Source organism: Lepisosteus platostomus, chromosome 14, assembly GCF_059453375.1.
Source record: "Lepisosteus platostomus isolate fLepPlt1 chromosome 14, fLepPlt1.hap1, whole genome shotgun sequence".
In the NCBI taxonomy this organism is placed as follows: domain Eukaryota; kingdom Metazoa; phylum Chordata; class Actinopteri; order Semionotiformes; family Lepisosteidae; genus Lepisosteus; species Lepisosteus platostomus.
The window spans coordinates 820,933-833,270 of NC_142624.1; the positions used below are offsets into that span (position 1 = coordinate 820,933).

Here is a 12,338-nt window from a genome sequence, read left to right on the forward strand (position 1 = left end):
CGAGGACGGATCGGGGGGAGTGTTGCTCTGTCGCCCCCTGGTGGACAGAGCTGGACAGTACCGCTTCACTCCGCCAACACAGAGCCCCCAGAATTACCTGCACCCCCCAATTAGATAACTCTGCACTAGCAGCCCCACTGCCCACAGATCAGGGGTTAATTAATTAACACCCCCCACCCTCACTGATCGTAGTCTGACACCAGAGTTGACGCCCCGACATCTTACGGTCATATTTACAAAGCCTTCAGGCCTGGCTGCGAGGTCTATGTTGCAAGACTCTCATTAACCCATGGGTGCAGCCCTGGGAGAATGTTTACTTTTTCCTGTATGGGCTGCGTTACCAGGGAGTTACGCTCCGCCTTTCTAGGTTACAACGTCACAGTGGAAACGGCCTCCATTGTGGCTCCAGACCCGGCGCTTCTGCGCAGTAATTTAGCGGCGGGATGGAGCCAAGATGGCCGCCCCAAGGGACGCAGTTTCTCCCCCCGCTCGGCCGTTAAGGGCCGGGTCTCGTTAAGGCGCGGGCTGAGCGCCGGGGGGTGACGTCACGCCCACTGACAGGCAAGATGGCGTCGGCAGCGGCTCGCTTCGTCCTGGGCTCCGCTCGGGTTGGCGTCCCGAAGACTACGGGGGTTTTCAGGCAGAAAACAGGCAGCGCGACCCCCGTGGCTCTCGCCCGTACCGCCGTGACCACGTCCTCGGGAGCTATTTTACCCAAGCCGGTGAAGGTACGTCCACAGAGAGACGGAACGGGCTGCAATATTTTGACACCAGCGCCGGGGAGGGGTTGGGCAAAGGGCGGGCCGAGAGAGGCGGGTATCCAGTCAGCGATGGGGCTCACCTGACTGACACTGTCTCCAGCCAATAGGCGGTGTGATCTGGACTGATTGACAGGGGGGCTGTTGAGGGAGGCGGGTCGTAAAGGCTTGAGTGATCCTTGTCACGGCCAATAGGAGTATAGAATGGATTGATTGACAGGGTTTTGAACCAATCGGAAAGCGGGGGAAGGACTGATGCAAGCGGCAAGGTATCCGGAAATTGATTTCTGGAGACGCAGAATTTATCAAGTGTATTCCCCTTTAAATCTACAGAATTTAAAACCATTAGAAGTCTCACCCTGACAAACATTTTCTATAACACTAAGGACTTGGTGATAGGCGGAAATGTGTTTAGTTACTTGAAAGTAGCTTTCAAGTAGTTTGTTTGGCTTGAAACCCAAAACGCCTGGAGTTGCTTCCAGAAAAAGATCCTGCAGCCGGTTTTTTAAACCCTGGAGTGGATCAGACTGCTGAGCACTGGGAGTCTGACTGACAGCACTGTAAACCCTGGAGTGGATCAGACTGCTGCGCACTGGGAGTCTGACTGACAGCACTGTAAACCCTGGAGTGGATCAGCCTGCAGGCTCTGTCTGTGAGACCACTGTTTTGGCGATGAGTTTCCCCCTCTGACAGACGTGATGCAGACAGTAAGGGTGCAGTAATTATACTCCCCTCTCTCCTTTCACACTGCCTGTCCCTGTCAGTGCCCCCAGTGGTATCTGCTGTGTTAACACAGGCGCCTCTCTCTCTCAGATCTCCTTCGGCCTGGTGCGGATCTCTGTGATTGTCGTTCCCTTCCTGTATGTGGGAACCCTGATCAGCAAGAACTTCGCCGCCCTGCTGGAGGAGCACGACATCTTCGTCCCTGAGGATGACGATGATGATGACTGAGCCTGCAGGAGAGGTAATGAACAGCTGCCTAATGGTGTTACACCCCAAACCTGTACTGGAAGACACACCTGCACAGCTACAGATACTCTCTCTCACTGTTACTGACACACCTGCACAGCTGCAGATACTCTCTCTCACTGTTACTGACACACCTGCACAGATACAGATACTCTCTCTCACCGATAAGCAGGCACTTACACTGCTAATAACTCTCTCACAGTTACTAACATTCTTATACTGTAACTAACACATTCCCACACTGTAATTAACACTCTGCAGTTAATACACTCGTGGTTTAATTCCACCAATTCCAGTGTATTCAGACATGAAAGCAGATGAGGGCGAGTGTGGAAACTGTGACAGGAGTGTGATAACAGTGTCCCTCTCCGTCTCTCTGTAGGCTGTGCTGGCGGTACCCAGAGAGAGAGACAGGACAGACACTACAGACAGAGACCCCCCGAAGACAGCATGATCTGAAAGAAGACCGGAGCAGAAACGGGGGTCAACAACAACCCCTCATCACACCTCTCTCTCTGTCCCCCCACACTGTCCACTTCCTGTCTCTCCTCCTGCCGTGCGATTCCAGAGTGTGTGTGGGCAGCGCCAGACTCTAATCAATACCTCACTCCAGTCTGCATGTACATAGCAACGAGATTATTCAATAATAAAATATTGTCTAAGTCTTCACTGTGTTACATGGACTTTTCTTTTAAGGAAAGTGGAATATTAGGAATGTTTTTTTCTATTTATTTCCTATTTTTAATCAAGTAGATTTTCTGTTATTTGATAGTAGACTGTTTGATGATGAAGGGTGTGGGGCTCTGGGTGACTCTATCCTCTCTCCAGCTCCAGTGTCCAGTCTCTGTCTGTAACCCCACTGTCCCCCTGACTGCAGGACACAGAGGTGCAGACGTGTTGTTACAGACTGAGTGTCTATTCAGGAGTGATGATGATGATGAAGGGTGTCAGTGTGGGGCTCTGGGTGACTCTATTCACACACACCAGGAACAAACTCGGGCTACTCCTGATCTTATTCTCGAACTCGTCATGTTTTATTGAAGGTTCCACACCCAGACAGGCTGCTGTGAACAGCACCAGGCCGGCGGAGGGGGAGGGCGAGAGAGCGCGGGGGTATTTACAGCCGGCGAGCAGGGGGCACTCAGGGGTCGTGACCCGAGTAGAATTTGGACAGGAAGTCGGTGGGCCTTGGTGTCTCCGTCTCGTGGAAGAAGCGCATGATGTGTGTCCTCTGCTTCCACACCTTGATGGTCTCCTGCAGCTCCATCTTCCCCTGCGACACACAGACAGACAGATGGGGTCACCCAGAGAGAGAGAGACACACACAGACAGATGGGGTCATCCAGAGAGAGAGAGAGACACATACGGGGCTAACTGAGAGATGGGTTAACAGAGATGCTTGCCTAACACAGGCTGTAGGCTCTCAAGACTTAGTTTTCTTAGTCACCAGGCTATTCCAGTTATGGAATCAGAAAACAGGGAAACAACACTTATCCTCTTTCTCCAGGTGAACCTGCGTCTCAGGATTCGCAGTTTCTCCCTACTGATTAAAATATTGAATGCCGATCAATCAATACAGGGCCTGGCAGCTGCTCTCCAGCACTCATCACACCAATAGATACTGTGCCCTCCCAAGCACCCAAGCTCCTTGTACCCCAGTGTGGAGAGACACTCTGGCCAGCTGGAGGTGTCTGCAACACACAGACAGGAAGCCTAGGGATAGGCAACCTAATCCTAACCAGACTGGCACCACGCAGACAGGCAGACCAGTCAGAGCAGACTGGTGCTGCACCACGCAGACAGGCAGACCAGTCAGAGCAGACTGGTGCTGCACCACGCAGACAGGCAGACCAGTCAGAGCAGACTGGTGCTGCACCACGCCGACAGGTAGACCAGTCAGACCAGTCAGAGCAGACTGGTGCTGCACCACGCAGACAGGCAGACCAGTCAGAGCAGACTGCTGCTGCACCACGCAGACAGGCAGACTAGTCAGAGCAGACTGGTGCTGCACCACGCAGACAGGCAGACCAGTCAGAGCAGACTGGTGCTGCACCACGCAGACAGACAGACCGGTCAGAGCAGACTGGTGCTGCACCACGCAGACAGGCAGACCAGTAGAGCAGACTGGTGCTGCACCACACAGACAGGCAGACCAGTAGAGCAGACTGGTGCTGCACCACGCAGACAGGCAGACCAGTCAGACCAGTCAGAGCAGACTGGTGCTGCACCATGCAGACAGACAGGCGGAGCAGACAAAGTCACACACAGGACAGTCAGCAGACAGCTGCAGGGGTAAGCGAGGCTCATGAAACACAGGTTATACCCTGGGCATCTGGACACTCCACTCAAAGCGCTTTACAGGTAATGGGGTCTCCCCTCCACCACCACCAATGTGCAGCATCCACCTGGATGATGCGACGGCAGCCATAGTGCGCCAGAACGCTCACCACACATCAGCTATCAGTGGGGAGGAGAGCAGAGAGTAATGAAGCCAATTCATAGATGGGGATTATTAGGAGGCCATGATTGGTTAAGGCCAATGGGAAATTTGGCCAGGACGCCGGGGTTACACCCCTACTCTTTTCGAGAAACGCCCTGGGATTTTTAATGACCACAGAGAGTCAGGTCCTTGGTTTTACGTCTCATCCGAAGGACGGCACCTGTTTACAGTACAGTGTCCCCGTCACTATACTGGGGCATTAGGACCCACATGGACCGTAGGGTGAGCGCCCCCCGCTGGCCCCACTAACACCTCTTCCAGCAGCAACCTTAGTTTTTCCCAGGAGGTCTCCCATCCAGGTACTGACCAGGCTCACACCTGCTTAGCTTCAGTGGGCTGCCAGTTGTGAGTTGCAGGGTGATATGGCTGCTCATTTATAAAATGAGATCTCACTTGGACAGCAAAGACCAGGCGCTGGGAGCACAGCTCCAGATCCCTGGTTCCCCTCTCACATTTTGGGGGGCCCCTGTGTCATCTGGGTTACGTTCAGACAAGTTCTTCTTCACAGGCGCAGAGATTTCAATCTTCTATTTTCGCTGCTTTCTGAAAGGTTTTTTTTCAGCTCTTAGAAAAGGGGTTAGTACTTGGCATCAGCCCTGAAACACGAGTTTCAGAATTCCCCTCCTCCAGGGGGTCAGAGAGAAATCAGGGTTTTATCCTCCGGGAAGGTCAGGGTGCAGAGCTGCCGTTACCTTGATGACCAGCATGTCGACGACTCGGGGGTCAGTGACGTGTCTGTTCCTGTCGAACATCTCCCTCACCTTCTCCCTGCCCTGCCTCACAGTGATATCCAGCTGGTACATTGTCACTGAGGGAGAGAGAGAGAGGGGTTCATACAGACACACTGACTGGACACTCCAGTACATGAACACTGCACTGAGAGAGAGAGGGGTTCATACAGACACACTGACTGGACACTCCAGTACATTAACACTGCACTGAGAGAGAGAGGGGTTCATACAGACACACTGACTGGACACTCCAGTACATGAACACTGGACTGAGAGAGAGAGAGGGGTTCATACAGACACACTGACTTGACACTCCAGTACATGAACACTGCACTGAGAGAGAGGGGTTCATACAGACACACTGACTGGACACTCCAGTACATTAACACTGCACTGAGAGAGAGGGGTTCATACAGACACACTGACTGGACACTCCAGTACATGAACACTGCACTGAGAGAGAGGGGTTCATACAGACACACTGACTGGACACTCCAGTACATGAACACTGCACTGAGAGAGAGAGGGGTTAATACACACACTGACTGGACACTCCAGTACATTAACACTGCACCGAGAGAGAGGGGTTAATACAGACACACTGTCTGGACACTCCAGTACATTAACACTGCACTGAGAGAGAGAGGGGTTAATACAGACACACTGACTGGACACTCCAGTACATTAACACTGCACTGAGAGAGAGGGGTTAATACAGACACACTGACTGGACACTCCAGTACATGAACACTGCACTGAGAGAGAGAGGGGTTAATACAGACACACTGACTGGACACTCCAGTACATGAACACTGCACTGAGAGAGAGAGGGGTTCATACAGACACACTGACTGGACACTCCAGTACATGAACACTGCACTGAGAGAGAGAGGGGTTCATACAGACACACTGACTGGACACTCCAGTACATGAACACTGCACTGAGAGAGAGAGGGGTTCATACAGACACACTGACTGGACACTCCAGTACATGAACACTGCACTGAGAGAGAGAGAGAGGGGTTAATACAGACACACTGACTTGACACTCCAGTACATGAACACTGCACTGAGAGAGTCACGATACAGGTTAAAATTAGGCAGTGTCAACACAGCGAGTGCGCGTGTAATTTCTGTCTACGGCAGGCAGAAAGGACATTTTTAGCCTTGTCATTGAGGTCTGCCAATGTGATAAAAAATCGTCGGGAATTAATAAATGAATGATTAATCAAGAGCTACTGTGAATTACACCAGTCGTCTGGGTCCTACTCCCCAGCAGTCTGAGATTATAACGGTATACAGCCGACACGACCTTGACTCTGTTGAATACTCTGACTGACAGCTATTCCGCCGGTTTTAACTCGCCTCCAAGCCTCTCTTACCTGTGTTAGGAATTTCTCGGTACCAGGCTCGGTACAGCTCCCGGACACGCCGCTTCGCCTCTTCCAAATCCCGACTGAAAATCGGCTTGACGACCCGGACAGCCCCGCTCGCCGTCCGACTCGCTGCCGAAGTCGCCATCTTCGTTCTGGGGTCAGGAAAGCGCGTGTTTCTCTTCCGGGGTCACACCGGCAGCCCCGCCCCCTAGCCGCTAGAGTTCTGGGTGCTTATTGGACGAAGGAGACCTTACTCGGAGACGATTGGTTTTGAGAAATGCCATTGAAAGGAATTTCATTGGATTGACAAATTACACAGGTATTACCAAAACATTCGTCGCAAAGTAGAATATTATTACGGAAAATTAGTTTTGTGCATGATATACTACAGTGCAGTTTGACCTAGTAGAGTGCATTACACTACAACAGAAACTCTCTACCCCCTCAAGGTGTGATTGACGTCTTTATTTGCACGAACAAGATTTACATCCATTGTCCATTGTCCATTGTCCAGAAAACTTTCATATGAAACCTGGAAGGCATAGTTTCATATACATAATCTCCCAGGATCAGGCTAGTAGAGAGGTGCTTAGTCCTACTGCCTCTCAGCTCCTGTGGGAGATTCTGGGCTTGGGGGTCTGTCTGTGGGGAGTTTGCATGTTCCACCGAAAGCTCATGTACAGTTTATCCCCCCAGCTTCCAAAAGTAGGATCATTAAATGGCTGGGAGGCTACAAGGAAACAGAGTCCTGCAAGGTGGGGCCAAAGACCACAGGCTGCCTGGCTCTCTGATGATCTGGAAGAGCTGAGAGCCACTGTCTCAGAGGCAAGGATTTAAAGGGTCTAACCCTAATCCCAACCCTGCTGTCTAAAGATCTACAAAGTCATTCAGCCATTTTGTGAACATGACTATTCACAGTCCCTCTGTCTCTCTTTGACATGGGAGCTAATTTATCCTGGACTCCAGCTCCAGAGATGAGGGATGAAATGGACGTGCAGAAAAGAAAAATAGGAAATGATAACCCCTGTCGGTCACTGCACTGAAATATATATCTACCAGGGAAATCACACAGCAGTGAGGAGATGAAGTTTGGGGCAACAGAGTCAGAAGGATGAGCCTGTTCCCAGTCACCTGTCTCCAGTCACGCTCCTTCAGGAGACACAAGATGGCACAAAACCACTACAGAGCCCAGTTCCAGGCCCTGCCTGTCCCACACAGCCTGCCCAGCCTGCCCAGCCTGGTCACTGAGACCCACTCCCGCGAAATCGCTCCTGGAAACACCGAATACAGACGCCACAGCAGGAATTCCTTCTGCTCAGCTGTAGCCTGCCTGTCCAGGCAGCCGTGTGGAGTGTGGAGAAGGGAGTAGAGATTAAGGAGTAGTGGGTAGGGAGCAGAGATTAGGGAGTAGAGATTAAAGAGTAGTGAGTAGAGATTAAAGAGCAGTGAGTAGAGATTAAGGAGTAGTGGTAGTGAGTAGGAATTAAAGAGTAGTGAGTAGACATTAAGGAGTAGTGAGTAGAGATTAAGGAGTAGTGGTAGTGAGTAGGGATTAAGGAGGTTGTGAGTCGAGACTCTGGACTCACAACTAGAGAGCTGTGGGCTCCAGATCTGGCTGGGATGATGCTGTGGTTCGATGATGCTGTGGTACCCCTGACACAGGGGCTTTACTCCTGATACCTCCAGTTTCAGGGTTATTACAGACAATATTTGGTTAGAGAAAGGCTTACACCTAATTTTTTAATTCTGCATTAAAAGAAAAGGCAGATTTTTATTGTGATTTGAAATAAAGGACAGAGTGTTACATCAGTGTTTCAGAACGACCACACGTGAACTTCTCAGTCAGTTCAGGACCTGCGCTCTGTTAGCAGGGACAGACCCAGCACGTCTGCAGGCAGGGAGGGTGACATTGTTTATCCTGCTTGGTGGGTTAGAAGTGGAAGGTACAGGGATAATTTTGCATTGTTTTCTTATCATGAACATTTCCATCAATATATGCCATTTGGCCTCATTTACATGACAGATATGTTTGCCCAAACTTTGCACAGATTGAGCTGCAGAACAGACAGGCACATTATTAAGGCCTCAGACTTACAAATACCGATTCTACACCAGAGGGCGCTGGTGAGCCGAGGATCCCTACTAGTTGTGTTACCACTCCTCCGCACCAGAGGGCGCTGGTGAGCTGATGATCCCACTAGTGGTGTTACCACTCCTCCGCACCAGAGGGCGCTGGTGAGGTGATGATCCCCCAGCTGCTGTATGACCACCCCGCCTCACTGATGCTCACCCTGTGCCCCCCAGCTGTGACCTGCACGAGAGCAGGCAGCTCCGCAGGGAGGTCTCTGACCGAGGAAGCGCCCCGTACGGGGCTGCGGGTTCGCCTGCCGGTACAGAGCGGTCCGTGCGAGCGAGGGCCGCGCTCAGTCCTTCTTCCTGTCGTTGAAGAAGTCCTTCACGTCCGTGATGCGCTTCTTCAGGTCGGAGGCCGTCTGGAACACGGCGCTGGCGGCCCTCCTGGCGGCGTCCTTGGGCCCGTCCGCCTTCAGCGCCGCGCGCACGCCCTGCACGCCGCCGACCACGCCGCCCGCCGCCACGGCCAGCGCCGGCGCCGCGCCCGAGGCCAGCAGGGCGGGCAGCAGGGAGGTGAGCGCCGCGCCGGCCGCCGCGCCCAGCAGCGCGCCCAGGCACACGCCCACCGCCAGCCCCACCGCCGCGTTCAGCAGCGCCTCGGCCACGAGCCGCGCGGCCTCCTCGCGGACCTCCCCGGCGGCCCGGCCCGGCGCGGCCCGGCTGCTCTCGGCCGCCACGCGCTCCACCGCCTCCCCCGCCCGCCGGAACATCTCGTTGGTGTAGCAGCCGCCCCCGTTCTCGTCCACCATCCGGTCCAGCTTGTCCAGCAGCGCCGCCACCTGCCCGCGCTCGTCCGGCCGCTCGTTGTCGAAGGCGTGGCTCCGGCCGCCGCAGCGCCGCACCAGCTCCGCCATGTCCGCGTCCCCCCCGTAGAAGTCCTGGACGGGGCCGTCCAGCTCGTCCCCCCGGGTGAACAGCACCAGCGTGTACCGCAGCGCCTCGTCCCCGAACCAGGACAGCACCTGGCGCAGCGCCGCCCGCTCCTCGTCGTCGTGGGCGTCCGCCTTCAGCACCAGCAGGAAGGCGTGGGGCCCCCGCGGGCACAGGGTGACGCACCGCATGACCTCCCTCTTGAGGTCATCCTCGGGGATCTGCGTGTGGAAGAAGCCGGGCGTGTCGATGACGGTGACCCGCCGGCCGCAGGTGACCGCCGTGTCCACCTGGCACTCCCGGGTCACCGAGCTGGAGCTCACGTCGCTCCGGAACGCCGGCCGGCCCAGGAGGGTGTTCCCCGAGCTGCTCCGGCCCCCGCCGGTCAGCCCCAGCAGCACGATGCGCATCTCCGGCTCGGCGCCCGCGGAGCCTGCCGGGAGAGGAGGGTGGCGTCAGCTCCGGCCACACCGCGGGGGAGGGGCCGGGAGTCATGGTAACCGCCTCGCGGGGCGGGGAGAGCTGTGTGTGTGAGCACCTGCGACCTCGGACACCTGCGACCTCGGGCACCTGCGACCTCGGGCACCTACAGCTCGGTCACCTGCTGCTCGGGCACCTACAGCTCGGTCACCTGCGACCTCGGTCACCTGCTGCTCGGGCACCTACAGCTCGGGCACCTGCGACCTCAGGCACCTACAGCTCGGTCACCTGCTGCTCGGGCACCTACAGCTCGGTCACCTGCTGCTCGGGCACCTACAGCTCGGTCACCTGCGACCTCGGGCACCTACAGCTCGGGCACCTGCAGCTCGGGCACCTGCGACCTCAGGCACCTACAGCTCGGTCACCTGCTGCTCGGGCACCTACAGCTCGGTCACCTGCTGCTCGGGCACCTACAGCTCGGTCACCTGCGACCTCGGGCACCTGCGACCTCGGGCACCTACAGCTCGGTCACCTGCGACCTCGGGCACCTACAGCTCGGTCACCTGCGACCTCGGGCACCTACAGCTCGGTCACCTGCTGCTCGGGCACCTGCAGCTCGGTCACCTGCTGCTCGGGCACCTACAGCTCGGTCACCTGCTGCTCGGGCACCTGCAGCTCGGTCACCTGCTGCTCGGGCACCTGCAGCTCGGTCACCTGCTGCTCGGGCACCTGCAGCTCGGTCACCTGCTGCTCGGGCACCTACAGCTCGGTCACCTGCTGCTCGGGCACCTGCAGCTCGGTCACCTGCTGCTCGGGCACCTACAGCTCGGTCACCTGCTGCTCGGGCACCTACAGCTCGGTCACCTGCTGCTCGGGCACCTACAGCTCGGGCACCTGCTGCTCGGGCACCTACAGCTCGGTCACCTGCGACCTCGGGCACCTACAGCTCGGTCACCTGCGACCTCGGGCACCTGCAGCTCGGTCACCTGCGACCTCGGGCACCTGCAGCTCGGTCACCTGCTGCTCGGGCACCTACAGCTCGGTCACCTGCGACCTCGGGCACCTGCGACCTCGGGCACCTACAGCTCGGTCACCTGCGACCTCGGGCACCTACAGCTCGGTCACCTGCGACCTCGGGCACCTGCAGCTCGGTCACCTGCGACCTCGGGCACCTGCAGCTCGGTCACCTGCGACCTCGGGCACCTGCAGCTCGGTCACCTGCGACCTCGGGCACCTACAGCTCGGTCACCTGCGACCTCGGGCACCTGCAGCTCGGTCACCTGCGACCTCGGGCACCTGCAGCTCGGGCACCTGCGACCTCGGGCACCTGCGACCTCGGGCACCTACAGCTCGGTCACCTGCGACCTCGGGCACCTACAGCTCGGTCACCTGCGACCTCGGGCACCTACAGCTCGGTCACCTGCGACCTCGGGCACCTGCAGCTCGGTCACCTGCGACCTCGGGCACCTGCAGCTCGGTCACCTGCGACCTCGGGCACCTGCAGCTCGGTCACCTGCGACCTCGGGCACCTGCAGCTCGGTCACCTGCTGCTCGGGCACCTACAGCTCGGTCACCTGCGACCTCGGGCACCTGCAGCTCAGTCACCTGCTGCTCGGGCACCTACAGCTCGGTCACCTGCGACCTCGGGCACCTACAGCTCGGTCACCTGCGACCTCGGGCACCTGCAGCTCAGTCACCTGCTGCTCGGGCACCTACAGCTCGGTCACCTGCGACCTCGGGCACCTGCAGCCCGGGCACCTACAGCTCGGTCACCTGCGACCTCAGGCACCTGCAGCTCGGTCACCTGCTGCTCGGGCACCTACAGCTCGGTCACCTGCGACCTCGGGCACCTGCAGCTCGGTCACCTGCGACCTCGGGCACCTGCACCTCGGGCACCTGTGGCTTGGTCACCTGCGACCTCAGGCACCTACAGCTCGGTCACCTGCGACCTCGGACTGCTGGAGCAGGGATCTCTCTGCACTCCAGCCCTGAGATGAGACGGACTTCCAGGGCCAGCGTCAGGCCTGATGGCGGATCGCAAGTGGAGGAGCAGGATGCAGCAGAGTGCATTTCCTGTGCAGCCAAGCCAGTGGAGATGGTGGACGGGGCAAATGGGAGGCTCCTGAAGCTCGTCCTGACGGTGCAGAAAGCCCAGCAGACACAGCCTCCCCTTTCATAAATAATCCTACTCCTCAGCTTGCACGACATGGCCGCCGCTGCCAGAGCGATGGATTAGTTTACCTCCGAGGCCGGTTTAAGAGAATCCACTCACCTGCCATCGTCTCCCTGGGTCTGGAGTCTTCCTCTCTGCGAGAGTCCTGTTCCTGCAGGAGAGCAGCGCCGAGTCTCTCAGCGTCCTTGTGTCTGAGTGTCTGAGTGTGCGCAGTGTGTGAGCACAGAGCGGAGAGAGGCCACTGTGTGTGTGTGTCAGTGCAGGGCTGAGAGGGAGTGTACTGTGTGTTTCAGTGCAGAGAGAGAGCGCACTGTTTGTCAGGAGAGAACGCTGTGTTTCCGGACTGAGCAGAGAGAGAGAGTTTACTGCGTGTCAGCCCTGAGCTGAAAGAGCTTGTTTTAGACAGCC

General features: G+C 56.6%; 3 protein-coding genes across 3 annotated transcripts; 1 reads left to right on the forward strand and 2 right to left on the reverse strand.

Moving 5' to 3' along the window:
* Positions 1 to 536: 536 nt before the first annotated feature.
* On the forward strand, positions 537 to 2,394 carry smdt1a (single-pass membrane protein with aspartate-rich tail 1a). Its single transcript, XM_088607182.1, has 3 exons — positions 537 to 728; positions 1,572 to 1,722; positions 2,110 to 2,394. The coding sequence occupies exons 1-2, from the start codon at positions 567 to 569 to the stop codon at positions 1,707 to 1,709; spliced, it is 300 nt and encodes a 99-aa protein (XP_088463308.1). The 5' UTR covers positions 537 to 566; the 3' UTR covers positions 1,710 to 1,722; positions 2,110 to 2,394.
* A 345-nt stretch (positions 2,395 to 2,739) lies between these two features.
* Positions 2,740 to 6,508, reverse strand: ndufa6 (NADH:ubiquinone oxidoreductase subunit A6). Its single transcript, XM_088607173.1, has 3 exons — positions 6,341 to 6,508; positions 4,920 to 5,035; positions 2,740 to 3,000 (listed from the first exon to the last, which is right to left on the reverse strand). Exons 1-3 carry the CDS (start codon positions 6,477 to 6,479, stop codon positions 2,869 to 2,871), a joined length of 387 nt encoding a protein of 128 aa, XP_088463299.1. The 5' UTR covers positions 6,480 to 6,508; the 3' UTR covers positions 2,740 to 2,868.
* A 276-nt stretch (positions 6,509 to 6,784) lies between these two features.
* On the reverse strand, positions 6,785 to 12,314 carry LOC148648557 (GTPase IMAP family member 4-like). The gene is made up of 2 exons (XM_088607083.1): positions 12,030 to 12,314; positions 6,785 to 9,770 (listed from the first exon to the last, which is right to left on the reverse strand). Exons 1-2 carry the CDS (start codon positions 12,034 to 12,036, stop codon positions 8,758 to 8,760), a joined length of 1,020 nt encoding a protein of 339 aa, XP_088463209.1. The 5' UTR covers positions 12,037 to 12,314; the 3' UTR covers positions 6,785 to 8,757.
* Positions 12,315 to 12,338: the final 24 nt, after the last annotated feature.